The 20,592-nt window shown below is 41.4% G+C and overlaps 1 protein-coding gene and 1 non-coding gene across 2 annotated transcripts; one reads left to right on the top strand and one right to left on the bottom strand.

The window, feature by feature from the left end:
• The first annotated feature begins 1,022 nt into the window (after positions 1-1,022).
• On the top strand, positions 1,023-12,973 carry LOC131249456 (mechanosensitive ion channel protein 10-like). The gene is made up of 6 exons (XM_058250267.1): positions 1,023-2,191; positions 8,722-8,842; positions 9,614-9,907; positions 11,573-11,775; positions 12,103-12,676; positions 12,718-12,973. The coding sequence occupies exons 1-5, from the start codon at positions 1,023-1,025 to the stop codon at positions 12,368-12,370; spliced, it is 2,055 nt and encodes a 684-aa protein (XP_058106250.1). The 3' UTR covers positions 12,371-12,676; positions 12,718-12,973.
• A 6,592-nt stretch (positions 12,974-19,565) lies between these two features.
• Positions 19,566-19,672, bottom strand: LOC131250189 (small nucleolar RNA R71). Its single transcript, XR_009173118.1, has one exon. It is a non-coding gene; the product is annotated as a small nucleolar RNA R71 (small nucleolar RNA).
• Positions 19,673-20,592: the final 920 nt, after the last annotated feature.

Below are 20,592 nucleotides of genomic sequence, written 5' to 3'. Positions count from 1 at the left end.
AAATCAATTTTCCCGTTGCTCTTTGTGGTGTGGTCCAGTTGATCTTTGGGTAGGATATTTTTTTTTTGATAATGCTCCGAAATGATCTCGAACTATGGATGAACGTTGTGGATATAATAAATACGTAACTGTGGGGCCCACTCTGATATCTTTTGAACCGTTCGTACAACTCGGAGTTCGAGGAGTGTAGCGCTCGTCTTCGAGCACCACATATCCGCGCTTGAAGGAACAAGCAGGGGGCATTTTCGACCTTTGGCAAGCCTTCCGTACAGCTCGGGCGTATTCTCGCAAAGGAAAATGAGGTGGGCGTAGTTTCCTAAATGGGCCATAAATGGGTCGTACAGTCACAAATTTCTCAAATCAAAATCCCAGATGGACCACACAACATGAAACAGTGATTGTTGATGATTAGAAACTTTTTACGAACCATGGGTTTTGGATCAAGCTGATATTGATTTTTCCTTTTACCCTGGGCAGTGTTTCGTTATCAACTGGTTGCATGGTGCATAAACATTACGGTGTACCCCATGAAGTTTTTAAAGGTGGGCTTTCAATGATCACCATTTCCTATTACGTGGTCCATATGAAATTTTCATATGGTTCATATTTGGGAATATGACTTAAAATAAGTTGGAAAAACAGATGGACGGCCTGGATATATAAGGCATACATCAAGGTGGGCGCAACCGTTAGAGTTGGGGTCGCAGCGAAGTCGCGCGCTAATGTACCAGATTTGAAAATCTCGTGGCATTCTTGGGGTTATGAAATTTAAAAATCACGGTAATTTCAAAATATCCGAGATATTGGTCACACTGGCACTGCCATGTACACTCCCACCCACTGCAGCGTATTTATATAAGCGGCTGCTTCGCTTTTACCCTCGTTAGTCATTTCTGAATCCAAAAACCACGAAGAGAGAGAGAGAGAGAGGGGTGAAAAAAAAAAATATTTCTTCCCTCGTTTCTCTCAGTCCTCTTTCCTACCCCCTTTCTCTCTTCCACACCACAATCTCGACAGAGAAAATGCAAGAATCACAGAAGCAGAATCAAGTCGTTCTCAACGTAGAGACTCCAAACTCCATACGCAAACAGTCTCTAAAAAAATCCCCCGACCTACCCTCCGAAGAAAAACCCCCAAATCCTACAACCGCCACTCGCTCCCGCACCCTCCATCGCCTCCTTAGCCACTCCAAGGCCAAGGCCCGCTTTGGTGAGCTCAACGACCCCCACCCTCTCAAACCCGCCCCAGTCTCCGAAGACCACCCCCCCGAATCCGAATCCGAAGACGAGCGAGATGCAACCGTTAAGGACGGCAGAAAGAAGCACAAGATCAACATCCGGGCCATCGTTGAGTGGGCTGCCTTCATCGTCATCACGGCCTGCCTCGTCTCCAGTCTCACTGTCACGTCCCTCCGCGACCGTAAACACTGGGGGCTTGAGCTCTGGAAATGGTGCCTTACGGTTCTCGTCATCTTCTGCGGCCGTCTCGTTTCCAGCTGGCTCGTCCGCTTCGGCGTCTACCTCATCGAGCGCAGTTTCATGCTACGCGAGAAGGTACTCTACTTCGTTTACGGTCTGCAGAGGGGAGTGCAGATCTGCGTCTGGATTTCCCTCGTCCTGCTAGCATGGACACTGATTTTCGATCCGGAGGTCGAAGTGTCGAGCCGCTCTCGCAGGCTCCTGAAGAAGGTCACACGCGTTCTTATAGCAGCTCTGGTGGGGTCCATCATATGGCTGGTGAAGATCGTGCTCGTAAAAATGCTAGCATCGTCGTTCCACGTCTCGACCTTCTTTGACCGGATGAAGGAGAGCGTCTTCCACCAGTACATATTGGAGACGCTGTCCGGAGAGCCGCTCGGTGAGGTGTCACGGTCGCCGAGCCAGACGAAGTCGATGCGCCGGTCGAAGACGCTGCCGGCCCGGCTTTCGATGAGGAGAGACGGGAAAGACGGGAGAGACGAGATGGTGATCGACATGGAGCAGCTGAGGAAGCTGAGCGAGGGGAATCCGTCCACGTGGGGCATGAAGCGGCTAATGAGCCACGTGATGTCGACGGGGCTGTCCACGATCTCGAAGACCGTGGATGAGACGATGGAGGATTCCAGTGGGAAAGAAGGTGAGATTTCTAGCGAGTGGGAGGCGAGGCAGGAGGGCAAGCGAATCTTCCAACGCGTCGCCAAGCCCAACGCCAAGTAAGTGAGAGAACCGAGCATCGGTTGTGTACGTACTCGGTCCAGGCGGGGGCTCTGTGAGGCCCACCGTGACGTGAGGTTTTATCTACGCCGTTCATCCATTTTTTCAGCTCAGTTTTGGGCATGAGCCGAAAATTGAAATATTTCCAAAGCTCAAGTAGACCGTACCAAAGGAAACAGTGGATATTAAATGCCTGCCGTTGAAAATTTCTTGGTGCCACCTAAGATTTGAAAAAGCTGATATTCGTGTTTTACCTTCATCGAGTTCTACGTGACTTGATGGTAAATAAACATCGAAGTGGGCCCTAATAAGGTTTCAACGTGGAAGTCATTATCTTCCATTGTTTATTGTGATTTGGTATCGAGTAGACAGCGTTGATAAAACACTTATGCACCGTCGATCCCGCAGAGTCTTGTCACTGGGCTATACCTTTTGTTGGGTACTGCATCTTAAAATAAACTGGTATATACAATGCATGCATCGAGGTAGGTACGGTCTGATTCCTCGGCTTAATGGTAGACAAGCTCCCTTTGAACAATGACACCAAAGAGCGAGTGCCCATCTGGTGTGGGTGAGTGCGTTTAATTGTCGGTCGCACGTCCTAAAATGAGCTCGAAAAACGGATGGACGGTGTGTATTTCTCACAAACACCTGGGCTCCACCCAGCATGCTTGCGTAACTTACTGCGAAAGCCTTTCGCAGGAAATCCCCGTCCCTCTTCGTCCGTTGGTACGTACAGTCAACTCTTGACTGTGGCAGCGTACCTAAAGTTGTCGTTTTGTAAAAAAACAAATAAATACGAATTGGAAAAACGGATGGAAGGTGTGATATACCCATACCCAAACTCTTTTATCCCTTTAGCCCAAAAATGAAGCATATCCACAGCTCAAGTAGACCACACCACAGAAAACAGTGCGAATTGAACATCTACGCGTGAAGAGTCCTTATCAAACTGATATTTGTTTTTTTATTTTTCCCTTCATCCGTGTCTTTGTGATTTTATTAACAGGTTGGATGAAAAATAAACATCACCGTGGGCTTTAGGAAGGTTTAATAGTAGAAACCATATTCCAACTGTTTCCTGTGTTATGGTCCGCTTGAGCTTTGAATATGTTTCAATTTTGAGCTCAACCCCTAAAATGAGCTGGAAAAAATGGATGGACGGTGTGGATATACGACATACAGTCACGGTGGGCCCAACAAAGTTTACTCAGTACGATAATACGCAATCCGATTGCAGCCCACCCCGGGAGTGGATTAGGTGAGAGAGACCCGGATCCAACTAGGTGAGACCCTGACTGTAGGGTTCACAGTGATGTTTGTGACTTAAATCCACACTGTCTAACCATTTGAAAGCTCATTTTAGGGCATGATACCAAAAATCAAGCTGACTCAAATCTTAGGTGGACCACACCACATGGAAACAGTTATAATTGAATCCTCACCATTAAAAACTTAATCGATTCCACTAGAATGTTTATTTGCTATTGAACTTGTTGACAAGGTCACAAAACACCTAGATGAAGAGACTGCACAAATATCATTTTGATCCAAAGCTTTTGTGGCCCACAAGAAGTTTTTAATAGTCAATCACCACTGCTTCCTGTACTATGGTCCATCTAGGATTTGGAACTGCTGCATTTTTTGGATCATGTACTAAAATGAGCTTTCAATAGGGATGGACGGCATGGATGTAGTCACATATATCAGAGTGGGCTCCACAGTCAAGGGTCCCACCCACCTCTGTGGGCCTGGGGTCTCACCTAACCCGCTCCTTCTCCGCTCAGGACAGGGATTTGTCCTTTATATCGGAGGTTGTAAGTGGTTGCACAGTTTATTTTTATTTTTAGATGTCCAATAAACCAATTTTATAGTTAGGTAGTTAAATAAGCATAATTTTCACTTAAAATATATTTAAATGGATCTTATATTTGGGTCGGTTTAATCTCAATAATTGTATGCTATGTATGCAAGTTTTTAAGTAATTTTTTATCTCCCTGTCGGAGTAAAGGAGTTTTTATACTAATAATTCAAGAGATAAACTTTGATACTCTAGCAGACTAAGATGGATGATACACATGCACTTAGAAATTACTTATAAAATTGTACATATTACACACAATAGTGTATAGCCAAATAGAACCGCCCAAATTAGGAAGCTTAGTATGAACCAAAACTTCGGCATATTTGATCACCTGATGTTGGGATTGGTGGCCATTTATCAAACGGTCAAAAATGAAAAGAATTAAGTAGTCTTATTTACTAAAATGTCTAAAAATCAGAAATTAGGATTATTTGACCAATTTTATGTCAGGGTTGGTACTTGGAGACAGTGCTCTGTACAATCTAGGTGGTTTATTTGAATTGATGTATGCCACGTGTATAAACTTTCGGTGTCTTTCTATCAAGCACCATATGCAGGCTGAGTATCATACATTGCTTAAATCAGTGACCTAGTTGTCTGAGCATCTGCTATTTATTATTCTTTCGGCTTCTGTCGCGACTCAAATCCTGTGTGTGCGGTCACTGGGCCAACATGCTGACATAGTCCCATGATAGCAACTTTAATAGGGTGACCGATTACAGCACAGATTTCAAAAAATGGATGGTTCCCATTATTGGACCACTCATCATGTGGGCCCCAGTGGTAGGAGTCACTCTACATCATGAGTCAGTAAAAGTGGCTAGATGAAATCTTTATTCCTTCTTTTGGAAAGAAATACTGAATAACAAAGATTACCTGTACATATCCTCTCTAGAGTGCAAAACATCCAAACCATCAACTGGTGTGATGAGCAGCAAGTTGTGTGTGGCAAATGAACGAATAAGAACTCATTTCCTAGGGATAGTTTTGATTGGTTACTGTGCCCACAGAATCACAGATGACATAGGGTTTGGGTTTTCACTTCCAAAATTGCATCTAAGATGATAATCTGAATGGATTATACATGTTCTTGATTCTATGCTGTACCGGCCATTCTGAGAGTTGATGAAGGGATGATTGTGTGTGAAGGATATGAGCCCAAAAATAAGCAGATCTAAGGCTTTAGTGGAATACACAGAGGGTATTGAATGGCCACATTAAAAACTTCTTAGGAGCCGCAGATGATGATATTTGTATATGTAACCTTGACAGGTTGGATGTCAAATAAACTTCACGCTAGGCCCTAGGAAGGTTTTAGTGGTGGGCGTCATTATCACTACTACTTCCTATGGTGTGGTCCACTTGAGTCTTGGATCCGCCTCATTTTTGGGCTTATACCCTAACATGATCTGGAAAAATGGATGGACGGCATTGGGCCCCACCGAGCCCCTTCCTTGACCAAATCCGTCTAGGCAGGGTAGGACGCAATCCACTTCTCGTGCAGGTACGATCAAATACCCACCATGTGGTGCCTCTTAAGAAACCGAGCAAGCCCTTATGCAACTCGTCGACACGGAAGCAACCTCAGATAAGATCAAACACAACAATAGGAAACGAAAGAATATGAGCAACCATGGAGAGCACACGATTTTACATTGAAAACCCTTGTGAAAAAAAAAAATTTATGTTGTCAGATGTCTTCAATTTGTCTGGAACAAGGGAGCTCGACCAATCGAACCCTTGACTCGATTGATCTAGAAACCCCTTTTTTGTACAGTTTGCTCTCTAGGCAGTTTTAAGCATGTTCGACTGATCAAACATGAGAGCTTGATCAACCAAGGATCGCACAAGCGATGTCGATCGACGACATGCGCGATTTTACTTAATTGCGTGAATTGCTTCCTTTTCCGGGTGTTATATATATATATATATATATATATATATATATATATATATATATATATATATATATATATATATATATATATATATATATATATATAAGATATTACAATTAGGGATAAAACGTTTCTAAGGTTTGGAGAGGAGAAAACGAGGTTTTTTTTTTTTTTTTTTTTAAAATAAAATAAAATTTGTAAGTTCATTTATCTCTTGTAAGTTATGTTTCATAGTGATTATTGTTGCTTTTACCATGGTTTTTTCTCGTGAGGGTTTTCCACATAAAATTCATGTGTCCTTTGTGTATGTTTTGTTGCGTTTATCTTTCGCTTGTTTGATTCGAATTCGGGTTTGCTTTCGTGGCTTCCCAACAAACCACAACACAAAGCGTCAAGCAAATCCACTATGAAATGAATTACAAGAGATGAAAGCAACTTAAATGCAAAAAACCCCTGTCTCTTCGGACAAATCCCCTTTCAAAACTCTAGCTTTCTGTCTAGAACAAGTCTCCAATACCCTAATCCCATGTTAAAAAACCCTTATATAGTGTTACATCCGAATTAGGAAAAAAATTGCCCAATTATGCAAAATTGTGCCCGTCGTCAATTAATGTACTCTCGATCGAAACCAATTAAGTGACTATCGATCAATTGACAATCACATGTTTGAGGGATCGAACATGCTAAAAATCGTCCAGAGAGCTCATTTTTCCGAATTATCTCGATCGATCGATCCTCCAAGTTCGATCGACCGAACTTGTCCAAAAACTGTCTAGAGATCAATCTGTTTAATCCAGGGTTTTCTTGATCAATCAATCAGCTGTTCGATCGATCGACACTCCCTGTTTCTGTATAGATTGAAGAAATCCAATCAACAGTGCCTGTGCGGACATCCGTAAAGGCAAGGGAAATACCCAATCCCTGTACACGCCATAAAAGGCGTGTGGATTTACAACCATATCAGAAAGTGCAGAGCTCACTTCGCAAAAGGCAGGTTATGTATTATAGAGGTATTTACAACAAAATTTGGAAGAATATATATTTTACCAAATAATGCCGCCAATATTAGAAATCACTTTGAGGTGCCTTTTGAGGGATGAAATTATAAATTGACCTCATTTATTTTTCTTTAAAAAGTTGTGAAATTTAAGACTAGTGAGGCTGATGTAGAGAGGGTCGCAGACAGTTACATGGCCAAGATGGATCAGAAAAGGCCCGGTCGACGACAGAAGTGATCCGAACCGTCGGACCTTAAATTAGGCGTATCTCGCAATCCGGAATGAGTTATCGGACGTAAAATATATGATTTTGGGGTAGAACGAGCTACTTTAGCCAACTAACCCTGCTATGCCGGGTTACCCAAGCTGGATTTGCGAAATATCGCTAGATCGACAATCATTTACCTATTTTAATTCTGTTTTTACTATAAATATTAAGTTTTAGTTTGATTATAACTCTTCATCTGTTGGGTTTTAAGAGTTGCATCTAAAGTGAAAAGAGCTTAGAAAAATTAGGAGAACAGCTTGGTGAAGCCAAACAGGATACTTACTATTTTTGGCCGAAAACTTTGCGCACTAGTAGACATCATGGCCGTTTATAAATAGTAAGTCGCGAATTCTAGGAGTTTTAGTTGTAGTTTAAAGGGTTGTGAACTCGTTTTTATTCATTCATCAGTCAATTTCGAATTTTATAGAATTTATTTTCTATTTTGCTTGCTTTCTTTCTCGTGGATTCAAGAAGTCTCTGTGAGGAGTTTAGAGAAGTTCTGTGGATTTGGAATAGTTATTTCCTTGAGGAAGACTGTGCTCGACCTCACGTCCTCCCCTGCGTCAGAGGCCCACCTGATCCGTATAACATCCGATCCGTTAAATGTAGGCACCACACCATGATGATAACACGGACAAAACATCAAGTCAATCAGACCTGTGTATGGGCTACACTTGAATTGGGATATTTTGAATGGTGTACATTATTTTGTATGGATGGACCAATCTTATGATTGGAACTTTCATATTTTTGCTTCGTCTAAAAATATTGTTGGTGTGCTCTGTTGGACAGGTTGGATGTGAGACACATACCATGTGAGCCCCACAACTTTCGATTTTCCACTCTCATGTAACGAAAAAAAGAAGCAAAGGAGAGTAGAAATGTAAACTCTCCTCTTATGCACTTCCCGGGTCTTGGAGTCACTATTCCGCAAATAATACACGTGACATGCATTAACATCTGATTGTTAAAATGATCTTAATCTCTATTTGTGGACACTTGTTTGTTGAAATGGGGCCATGGGATATTTTTCATTTCTAGCCGTCCAATAAACATTCACAGTTCTGATAGTCAGATAATCAAATAGGCAAAATTTTTGGTGCAGGATGTTTAAACCAGGGGACATATATTGGCGGTTTAATTTGACTTACTGCTATGCCATGTATACAATTTCTTAGTAATTTCAAAGTGCCTGCATATCATCTCACTCTGCCACAATACATAGCTAATCTAGTTTGATCCAACGGGCAAAGATCTCTTGTCGTCGGTCTGCTCCAGGCCTTCTTCTGTCCTTTCTTCTTTTCATTACTTGTAGTACATGGGTCAAATATGGTTCGAGAAAGTGGTAATCATGGTTCTGTGATCCAAACTGTTCATGTCATGGGCCTCGCACCCCAGGTGGGTGAAGTTTGACATCCTTCACCAACATGATGAAGGTTAAAAATGCCCAATAAATCAATGGTTCGATTGGCCTGAGTTTTAATAAAGTTTTGATATATAGGTACATCGAAGAGGATGATCTGTTGAAGTACTTGAAGAAGGATGAGGTCCGGACCATATTCCCTCTCTTCCGAGGATCTGAGACTGGAAAGATCAGAAAGTCAGCTTTCAGGGACTGGGTGGTAAGCTGTCTTCATCATGTCCCATGCTTATCAGCTTTCAGAAAGATGTCACAACCTTCCAAATTCCAATTTTTATCAAGGGTGGCAATGGGCGGGCACCTTGCCCAGCTCAACCAGCCCGACCTGGCTTGAACATATTATCTTGGCCCCTGGACCGGCTTGGGCCTGGCATGCATGTCCTGATCATTTTTCGGGTCAGGTTGAGCTTAAGTATTTTTAGCTTCACTTGACCCAACTTTGCATGTACGTCTTATGCCCTGTAAATATGGCATTCTAATCCTTGATTAGGCAACCCATACATCTTGAATGTAGACCCTTGATTTCATTCCTCTAGGTATCTATTTCTTGGTGCATGTGTCCCACTTGATCAATGGATAGATAATGTGACATAGGGATTTTATCATTGTTTGGCCAAATTCTTTTGGGCTCTGGCTTGAGCCTGCTGTAGTTGCAAGGAATGTTAATTTTATGCAGCAGAAACAAATGCTACATACCAACCAATGTGTATAGTTGTGGACATTCATAGAATCACTTGCTGAGCGAACTTTTTTCCTTGGTCCAGGAACCCTGTTGGGTCTATTACTCAGGTTCTACCATGTTTTTAAATAGTGGTTGTAGAGTACATCTCAGGTGCGAACCACAATCGCTACCACTCGCCCCGACTCACTCCACATTTCAGCTGTTTTTGGTCCATTTGGGTCTAGTGTCACATTTCATTGCCCAAAAGAGCATTTCCATTCCTGTATTTTGAACAGTTTTTCTTTGTTGCAGGTGAAAGCTTATAATGAGCGGAAAGCTCTTGCTCATGCCTTGAATGATACCAAGACAGCAGTGCAGCAGCTACACAAGCTAGCGAGTGCAATTGTGATCGTGATCATAATTGTGGTGTCTCTGCTGGTGATGGGGGTCGCGACTACCAAAGTTGTATTCGTCATCACATCCCAATTAGTGCTTGTGGGATTCATGTTTGGGAACACCTGCAAGACCATCTTTGAATCCGTAATCTTTGTCTTCGTCATGCACCCTTTTGATGTTGGTGATCGTTGTGTTATCGACGGTGTCCAGGTGAGGTTTTTTTTTTGGAACTCTTGAATGATAATTGAGCAACCAACACTTGGAATTTTGATACAATCTGCCTTAACTGACAAAATTACACTATAATTTCCAAGAAATTAATCAGTAAACCTGGGTAGGAATTTGAAATTTTATCCCTTCGCATTACCAAAGGCTATCATTCTATGCAAGGTCCAAAAGTTTCTACTCAAAATCGAACCTTACTGAATACTGAGTCAAATTCCACTTGGTCTTGTATGGTCTTTTCAGGAACATAGTAACTTGATTTTCTTTACCAATTAGCTTGTTAACTCAGTTGTGTAACTCACTACAAGACCAAATGACTTCATGTAAAAGCAGACACATTGAGCACATGAGCTTGAACTTGCTCTGAGTTAACTAGGATGCGTTCTTACTGGGTTGCCTTTGAATATGGAGAAAGCCGAGTTGACTAATCTGAGTTTCAATATAGTAGGGTTGAATTCGGAGTTGAATGGAGCTAAGTTGGTTTTCCGTAATGATATTTGAAATCTAATATTATGTTAACATTCTTATATGAAGGAATTTTTAATATTTTTTTCTTTTACATATTAATATCAGTGCTAATTAAATTACACATTATTACAAAAATTATGTATTTTTTTTTTCCCATGTTATAATTATCCAGGAGAACCCAAATTTGGCAGAGCCATCTCCACAGTACATGTGGCAGGATGGGGTATCAATCAGCAGCATTCAGGTCTTTCCATCTACTGGGCCCTATGATTTATGGCATGTGTTTAGGAATCACACCTACTAGGTTATCCAACACTACAGGGACAATCAACCATTTTTTGCTTTCTTACTTTAAAGGCTACTAATCAGCATCACCCGATATATGTGCATTTTGAACCAGCTGCCATCTGCAGTACGGACAGCAAGTGGATGGTCCAAAATGATAAGCCACCGTGGCAAGTGCATTATAGATAGATGACTTCACCATGTTTTGGACCTGCTGGTTTTACCGGCACTATGGTGTTCATCAACCATTGTACGAATGCATCAAACAGAGTTTCAGGACTGAAACATGATCTGCACCTTTGTGTTCCCCTGGCATTGCTAAGATTTTATTAGTTGCATCTATCAAGGCCCCGTCCAAGGCCCTGTTTGGATGCAACTTAAGTTTTGAAGCTATTATATTTTTAATATATCTTGTCATTACATATTTAAAATGATGTCAAGCATCAAGTTTTAAATAGGTAAGGCCATATGTTAATCCCAGTTTAGATTTGAATATAAAGTATTAAACTCTTTTTCCATTTGATTTGTAATCATTGATTTGGACTAGACATCATGTGGGTCCACCTTGATTGCTACTTTTGAGATGAAGGGCTGGGAGATATGAGATGAGAGGGTGAGAGAGGTGCTGGGACTTGGTAGAGTCATTGGTAGAATGACTTGATAAATATAATTAGCTCTCTAAATTTAAGAAAATAAAGCACTATGCAAAGTATAATGCATTTAAAATATAATAATCGAGAATCTTTCGAACCTCTTAGCATAATGAATTATGCTATAATAGATTTTTTTTTTAAATTATTTTTTTAAATTTGTAATGAGGTTGATAATATCGATGAAGGAGTATGTTTTCTTTCTTATATCAATGAAAGTTGGAGCATTTGAGATGATTTTGCGCAGATGGTTGTGGATGAGATGAACATTTTAACGACCATATTCCTCCGTTTTGACAACGAGAAGATTTACTACCCCAATGCGGTGCTGCTCACAAAGGCCATCAGCAATTTCAACAGAAGTCCCAATATGGGTGACAACATCGAATTCTCGATAGATGTTTCTACTTCAGAGAGCACCTTCAACAACATGAAGACTTCCATTCGAATGTGAGAGAAGCTATCAGTCTTGTGGGTGCCAGTTTTGAGGCTCCACCTGAACGGCACTCAGTGATTGGAAATTTTCATCTGATGGCCCTCTCATGGATGGCCCACAGTGCAAACTCTGCCCATCCAGTCAAAAGGACTCGTGCATTCAGAATGTGAATGGATGGGCTCTACTAGTTTTAACCATTTGTGGGAAGGCCAACCAAATGAATATTTCTGATCATGGACTAGTAGCACCACAGACCATCAATCATCCCCACTCCATTTAGTGTTTGTAGCAATTAATCTGGACCATTGATGACATGGGACAAAATCTGGTTTTGGTTGCAGGTACATAGAGAGCAAGCCCAAGCACTGGCAACAACAACACTCGGTGGTCGTGAAAGAGATCGAAGAGGTGAACAAAATGAAGATAATTCTCTACATTCTACACACCATCAACTTCCAGAACTTCATGGAGAGGAACAACCGACGGTCGGAACTCATCTTCGAGTTGAAGAGAATCTTTGAGAACCTCAACATCAAATACCACCTTCTCCCTCAAAAGATTCATCTCACCCAATTCACCACGGCCACTGTGGGTATGCCGGTTCCATGACAACGCTGATGCCGATCTGGGCCATGATAGCGTCTTTGCCCACCCTGGAAGACATCTGGGTGGTCTTGATCTGATGATGATGTAATGGCACTTTGGCTTTTAATGGAAGTTGTGTGTGGCGTTTGTGTTCTTCCAACAAGTTGAGCGCAGTGGGAAGAATGCCTGATTTGTGTGGTGCCCAATGTCTAGTGCGTGTGACATCCACTCCCACTCCGTCCATCAGGTGTGCCTTCTACTTCACCAAGCATCCTGAAAACAATCCTGATCCAAACCTCTGTTGGGCCGAACTACAAAACCATTCACGAAGTGGCCCTTCTGATTTTTGTATCAGGCTAAATTTTAGAGAGTTGCCACTTCTGATTTTTGTATCAGGCTACATTTTAGAGAGTTTGTTCATCCTGGCTGGGTGCACCTGATGAATGGGTTGGATGGAACGCACGGAACAAAATGTACCCCATTTGGCATCACCTCCCATTGTTATCATTTTGTGGTCCACCTGAATTGTAGATCGGGCTGATATTTGTTACCAAGTCCTTAAATCGAGGGGTGCACCTGATGGACAGTGGATTTTCCACACAAAACATGACTACTGTAAGTGTTCTGCCCTCCAGAACAGTGATCTGATGAACTCCTTCAACAGACCATTGCATGCCTAAAAATTCTCTGAAGTTTGGAAGATTTGACGCTTCAGTCAGAGGCCTGCCAAGAATTTTATGGGAAAAAAAGCTACATATTTTATGGCTAGGATCCCTTGTCCACTGAGAGGCCCGTCTGCTTGACGAATCTTAGGTAATGTCGGAACCTGGACTGATTCTAGGTCCTAGACAAGGGGCGCTTCGTGTTCATGTATGAGCTAGAGCATAATATAACACATTTCACAAGAGTTTGTTTAGAGCAAATGTTTATAACCTACTTCACGACCTTCTTGCTATTTGATGTGGAACTAAAGATTTTTACTGTAGGAATACATAAAACCAACATAATTTCTCCCTTTTTCAATATTCTTTTTATACTTTTGAAAATACCTCTTATAGAGTTGAAATATAATTTATAAAAAGTACTCCAAAGCATATAGTTTCAACCTTGACGAAAAAACTCGGGTGGGCCACAACATGTAAACTTCGATGTTCGAGAGTAATTTTACATTGTTCCCATTGATTTTAATCACCTTTTTTAAATGTACATATACAATATAGTCGCCCTACAAAGCTTGGATGTTCTACAGGTCGTTTTACCCATGAGTAATCCTATGGAAAAACCCTGTTGCACAGGGTGTGAATTGAACGGGGTGCCAAAAATGAAGAAGATCCATGACTCAAGTTAGCCACAACATGAGAAAAAGTGGGATTGAACGCCCACCGTTGAAACATCATTGGGGCCCGCTTGGATGTTTATACGGCGCCATCCAACCCATTTATAGGGTGATTCCCATTAGGATAAAAGAAAACCACGCATCAACCTTAGTTTTGGATCTGTCTCATTTTTGGAGTTACATCCTAACATGAGGTGGAGAAACTGATGCATAGAGTAGATGTTCGGTGGGCATTACAGAGTTTCCTGATGGACGAACTCAAGTCCAGCAGGTTGCTGGTAGCAATTTGTGAGATTCCATCAAATTGACTGTCAAAATTCATATTTATTTTCATTTTTACTATTTTTAGTAATTTTTAGTCTGATTATAACTCTTCGACTTTATGAGTTGTGTCCAACACGAAAAGTGCCTAGAAAAATTAGGAGAACATCGTGGTGGTTTGGCCAAATAGTACACTTACTATTTTTGGCCAAAAATCATGTGCACTAGTGAGAATCACGGCTGTCTATAAATATCAAGTTTACTATTTATAGTTATTCACGATTTCTAAGAGTTATAGTTACAATATGATTCTAAAACTTCTTCCTAGGGTTTATCTTATTATTTAATAGGTTGTAGGCTCGTATTTCATCATCAATCAAATTATTACGAATTTTATTAGAATTATTTTCTATTTTCTCTCCTCGTGGATTCAAGGCTTCTAAATTTAGAGAAATTTCGTGGATTCGGAATAGTTATCCCCACTAGGAAGACGGTGCTCGACCTCTACACATCCTTCCTTGCGTTACTCCATTCATAAAACTGTTGAGGGAACGAGTCCGACGGAACGGATTGAGCTTATCCATTCCAACTCATCCGTATGATATGAACATATCCAATCCAGCTCATTCGTATGATATGAGCTTATCCAATCCAGCTCAACGTATCTTCTTCTTCAGCATATTTCCATATTTATTTCTCCTCCATTTCTATCATAAATATACGTTGTGTATGACTCAAAAGTAATACAACATTTCTTTTCCAAATCGTGTCCTGCAACATGGTATCAGAGAGGGTTGTTCCTGGTGAGACATGAGTTCCACCGGCGCAGCACCACTATCTTTGTCAACTATTGCATTACCACCACCTTCTTCTCCATCGTCGCATCACCATTGAAACCGGCAACTTGTTCTTCACGCACCAGATCTGGTCATCACAACTAGATTCTTATCTTCTTCTCCACACCTCTGAACAGAGCAACACCACCATGGCTTAGACAGTAGGATCTGAGCCTCAAGTAGCAGCAATAACATGGACCACAAGATCTGCTGCTGGTTGTGACTATTGCTCATAGTGTTCTTCTTGTTCATCCATTCAGTTTTTCTTTACAAGAAATCTAAGAAAGTTGAGGATAATACTGAAGTAACCAAATCCCAAAGAAGGCCTGAATCAGATGATCTGAATCTGTAACTCTTTTCTATTCGGTGTATATTTGTATTTATGAGATTCAGAAAAATGGTGGACTTTGAATTGTAAAAAAATAAAGAAATAAAAAAAATAATAAATAAATAAATAAATAAAAATCTCTGCATTGATATTTCTCCATGGCACCATCAAAGACTCTGACGATATTTCGTTCTCTCATGATGTAGATATTAGACAGTCTAAAAATTCAAGTTTGAAGATCACATCCTTTCCTCTCACAGGGACCATTTTTCTTTGGTAGCAATGGGCTGTCCGCATCTTTATTGGTAGTAAGCGGAAACTTGGCCACATCACTGAGACCCTTCCTTGTCTAGCCGATGGAGACTTCAAGAAAGCAGAGTGGGAATCTGATGACATGATTGTCGTGTCATGGTTATGGAATTCCATGGCCGATAATGTCCGGAGTGACCTTCTTTTCTTAAAGACGGCGAAAGAAATATGGGACACAGTTCACGAACTCTATAGGAAGATACCTACTATTCTTAAGATGTGATTCTTATCAAGAAACGACAGGAGCGATACCAGATCTTCAAGTTCTTAGATGGCCTTAATAATGAGTACGAGATACTCCGACAACAAATCATCCACAATACTGAGATGATGACCTTGAATCAGGTTTATGCTCATCTTGTAAGAGAAGAAAAATAAAAGTAAGTTATGATTCCACCTGCCTCGATCACGTAGTCTGCCTTATATGCTGATGCTCCTTTTTCTGATGATTAAGGCCGTAGTCGTGGAACTCAAGGCCGTGGTCATGGTTCTCTTTTTTACACCTGTTGAGGGTCAAATACTGCATATCGGACCCAGTTGTTGCCTAGATTTATGAACATGGTACCATTTAATATCTCATTTTAATCATGTTTCTGTTGCAAGGAGAAACCAGGAGCGTGGACTGAAAAATAGTATCAAATGCATGGATTTGACGCTCCAGAATCACCAAGGCAAGCGACGGACCCTAGGAGACCAAGATCGACAGATTTGCATGACAGGGATCCAAGAAAATCGAGAAATTGAAGCTCAAGTGGCCTGAAAAGTCAGCCAGAATGCAAGATCACGAGGTTCTCACCACCCGTTCAGCTTAAAACTTCATTTATGGCCAAGGGCCCACAAATTAACCGTACACGGTGAATTCCAACCTTCAAATCCCTCCAGAAGTGGCCCAACGGACAGATCAGCCCCTAAAATCTTGATTTGGGGCCCGCCTGATATCTGGATATACTTAAATTTCATTATCAACGCCTTAAAGTGGATGAGGAAAAGGATGGACGGAACGGATTTCTCACAAAAATCTCAGTGGACCCCACTCAAGAGAATGCACGCGCACAATGTGCATGCACTCGCCGTGCACCGCCAATGTCCCAATCGGTCAGCGTTACGCTGACCGACATATTCTCAAAATTTCAAAAACGCTCCAGCGTCTTCACACTGCAGCTGCGGTTCTGGCCAGTGGGCCCCACTAGACGCCCGGAGTGATGATCAGAGCCGTCCATTCGTTCCAAGGGTTAGCCAAAACCGATGCCTAGGTTTCCTTTCTCCTTCATGCAAGCATACGGGTGAAGATCTTAACCGCACGCAAGATGAACGGTAGCTAAGAAGATCGTATGGACCACACCGATTCCAATTCAAAAATAGTCCTTTTCGAATGATTTTTCGAGTGCAGTCCAATGAATGGATCGGATTGTCCTAAACACCTTGATCATAGGCCCACCGATCATCAAAACAGAGTTTCAGAAGCTCTGTTTCGCAACGGAACCTGCGAAAAATTATGTTGGGCCACCATCTGAATTAATCAGGACGATCAGAGCCGTCCATTCGTTCCAGAAGGCAGAACCGACCGTACATAAGGAGTTTCTTCAAACCCATGCACACACACTCAAAAGAATCTTGGCCAAACGCAGTTCGGATGGTAGAACGATATTCTTGATGGGCCACACTAGATGCGACCCGAACAACATCAATTCCGACCGGTTTTGCGAGACTAATCCAATGGTCGGAATGGATTTATGGTCTGACGATCGATCCTAGGCCACACAAAGCGTCAGCGCAAGCAACTTGCGACAACATCGTCCGAGACTCGATTGATCCGGGCCATTCAGGGACCATTGACAGGATCGGTCCGATGATTGTGACTGTCCAAATCCAACCCAGGGGACCACCGATCAAGTCCAAGGAGCCTGGATGGCTTGGATCTAGCATATGAATCATTCATGGGGTAAACGCAATGCGTTTACAAGTTGCTGCGTAAAAGAAACCGGCGTAAAGCAAACTTACGCACTGACTCCAGTGCTCCGCAGGTGCGTAGGTTCTCGAACCGACTCCTTAGCTATAAGAAGGAGGGAGAGCGTGTGGGGAGAGGAGTTTTTCAGCAGGGACCCACGTCAGGGAGCTGTAAAAGAAAAGGAAAGACGGGAGGAAACCGACCGACTGCTGGGAACGTGAGACAGAGGGAAAGACTAAGTTCTTTTTCTTTTCTTTTTCGTTTTCTTTTCCTTTGTATTTGCTTTGAGTTCAGGCCAATAATGTTGGGCTAAACCTCTTAGCTGGGGCTAAGAGGTGAAGCTTGTAGCCTGATGGGAGAGATGTTGCTCGTGCCTTTTGATTAGATTGAAGAGATTTTTTTGATTTGATTTTATTATGGGAATATTTTTTGTTTTTTATGGCATGTTGTGACTGAAATTACAATGGGCTTGCAATGGCTTTGAGTATTCCTCTTCCCTTATTTTGATTATAATGTCAGGGAGCCCCGTTGTTCATCATTGTCCCATGGGCATGGTAGGATGACAGTACCTTCCTGATCTTCATGGCATGTTGATCGATTGATAATTAGATTAATTCTGTTGTTTGCTTTGTCTCCTGGGCATGGTTTGGTGATGGAATCCAGTCTAATTCACACACCTTTCATCTCTTGAAACCTATATCAATGGCAGTTCAGTAAATTTCCATAATTTGTTATCCTAGCATACGATCTCCCTGATCTCTACAAGTGGATCCTCTGAATCCCTAGTTTCCTTTCTCTGAATTCCTTAAAGTCTTAGATAATTCCTTCATAATTATTCTTCAAATTCTATTTGGTTTAAATCAATCTTAGTCTAGTTCTAGTTCTTCTTGGTTTCGGATAACGTACAGGTATCAGTCCCTGTGGATTCGACCTCGGTCTTACCGAGTTTATTACTACATCACAACCCTACACTTGGGGTGTGAACAAGTTTTTGGCGCCGTTGCCGGGGACTGACGGTTACGATTTTCTGAAATTAATTGGTTTTAGGATTAGTTTAAGATTAGGATTTTACTAACCTTAGTTTTATTTATTTATTTATTTATTTCTATTTGAGTTCAAAACTAACTTGTTTCCTCTTTTATAGAATTTGGATATAAGTTTCTCAATTGGTAATTCCTTCCTAATCTCTCTACTTTTTCATATTTTTAGAATTAGGGTTAAATTTTAGAAATTTTCTAATTCTAGCACTTTTAGAATCTAATTTATTTTCCTAATTTATTTTTAGAATATTTTTTTTAGGAACTAACCTTCTTATTTTGTAGGCCTTTAAGATAGAAATTTCTAATTTGGTAAGCTCTTTCCTTACTTCCTATCTTTCAGTTCTCTTTTAATAATCTACTTTCTAGTTTAGATCTTTCCTAATTTATTTTAGAAATCTCCACTTTCTTTTAAAAAATTCCTTCTTTTAGAAATTGATTTACTGCTATTTCTCTTTTTAGGAATCTAACTTATTTTTGTTTTATTTTGCAGGTTTTTAACTTAGGACTCCAATTTGGTAATTTCTTTCCAACTCTCTCTTTCTTTCTAGATTTTCTTTTCCTTTCTTAGGATTAGGTTTTTAATCGAGGGCTGCGAGTGTTTTCATGCCCAAGTGGGCCCGTGACGACACTCGACGTCTCTTGACTGAAGGAGGACTGGTTGAGGGGTTGACTATCCATCGCAGGACTAGACACCACTCGAAATCCCCTGAGTTAAGGGAAGTTATGGCTGAAGACCAACCTCCTCTACTCCCACCCAGGGTGGAGGATACCCAAGATGAGAATGAGGTGCAACAGGCACCCCCGCCTCGTACTTTACGAGATTTTCTACAACCGGCGGGAGTGAGTACGCCCTCATGCATGATTTTTCCTGAAAACACAGGACAAATGGACATCAAGCCAGGAGTTATCCAACTCCTTCCCACCGTCCCTGGACTTGAAGCTGAAAGTCCATATTTACATTTGAAAGAGTTCGATGAGATAATAGCTACATTATGTTTTCCTAATGTATCTGAAGATACAATTAGGCTGAAACTCTTTCCTTTTTCCTTAAAAGAGAAAGCTAAGACGTGGTTACATTCACTACGTCCTAGATCCATTGGCACATGGAACGACATGCAGAGGGAATTCATAAAAAAATTCTTCCCACATCATAAAACGATTACCCTCAGAAAAGCAATCATGAACTTTGCCCAAAAGGAAGATGAAACATTCTTCCAATGTTGGGAAAGGTTCAAAGATTTGGTCAGTTCATGCCCACAACACGGATTTGAAACGTGGTGCATTACAAATTTTTTCTATGATGGACCGACATCTTCCATGCGCCAAATGGTCGAGAGAATGTGTAATGGAGAGTTCATTAACAAAGATGTTGACGAGGTATGGGATTACCTCGATAGTCTTGCTGAAAAAACACAATCATGGGACTATTACCCAAAGTCGAACACCACGTCTAGGCCGACTCAATTAAAGGAGAAAGGTGGATTATATCTCTTGAAAGAAGAGGATGATCTCAAGTGTAAAGTGACTACGCTCATAAGGAAAGTTGAGGCCATGGAAGGAAAAAAGGATAAGGTCAATGAAATTGTTTGCGGCATCTGTGATTGCAACATTCACACAACTGAAAACTGTCCTACAATACCTGCCTTTCGAGGAGTGTTGAATGAACAAGCCAATGCCGTAAATAACTATCAAAGACCTTTTACTGGACCTAACTCCAACACATATAATCCTGGCTGGAAAAATCATCCAAACTTTAGTTGGAGGAATGGACAAACGGCGACTCCTCCAGGTTTCTTCAATCAAAATCCAAATCAAGTGAAACCTCAAGAGGAACCGGTTCAAAATCCCATACAAGAGCTGGCTCAGGCAATGCGAGGAATTACAGATTTTATGCAAAAGATAGATTCTCGTATGACGGTTATAGAAAAGGGGATGCTTCCTGCACAACCTCTCCCCAATCCTAAACCGCAGTACGAGAATAATGATCCCAGCTCTTCAAATCAGATAGGACATGCTAAATCCATCACCACTCTTAGGAGTGGGAAGATCATTGATAAAAATCTTCCGGTTAGGCCCGAAAAGCCTCAAGAACCAAAAGAGGACAACAATGATGGATCCAGTGATGTCCCACAAAAAGTGGAACCGAAACTTCTAGAGAAGCCAGTTGCTCCATTCCCCCAACGGTTGG

Source organism: Magnolia sinica, chromosome 6 (assembly GCF_029962835.1).
Source record: "Magnolia sinica isolate HGM2019 chromosome 6, MsV1, whole genome shotgun sequence".
Lineage (NCBI taxonomy): Eukaryota > Viridiplantae > Streptophyta > Magnoliopsida > Magnoliales > Magnoliaceae > Magnolia > Magnolia sinica.
This window is presented reverse-complemented; position numbering and strand designations above follow the sequence as displayed.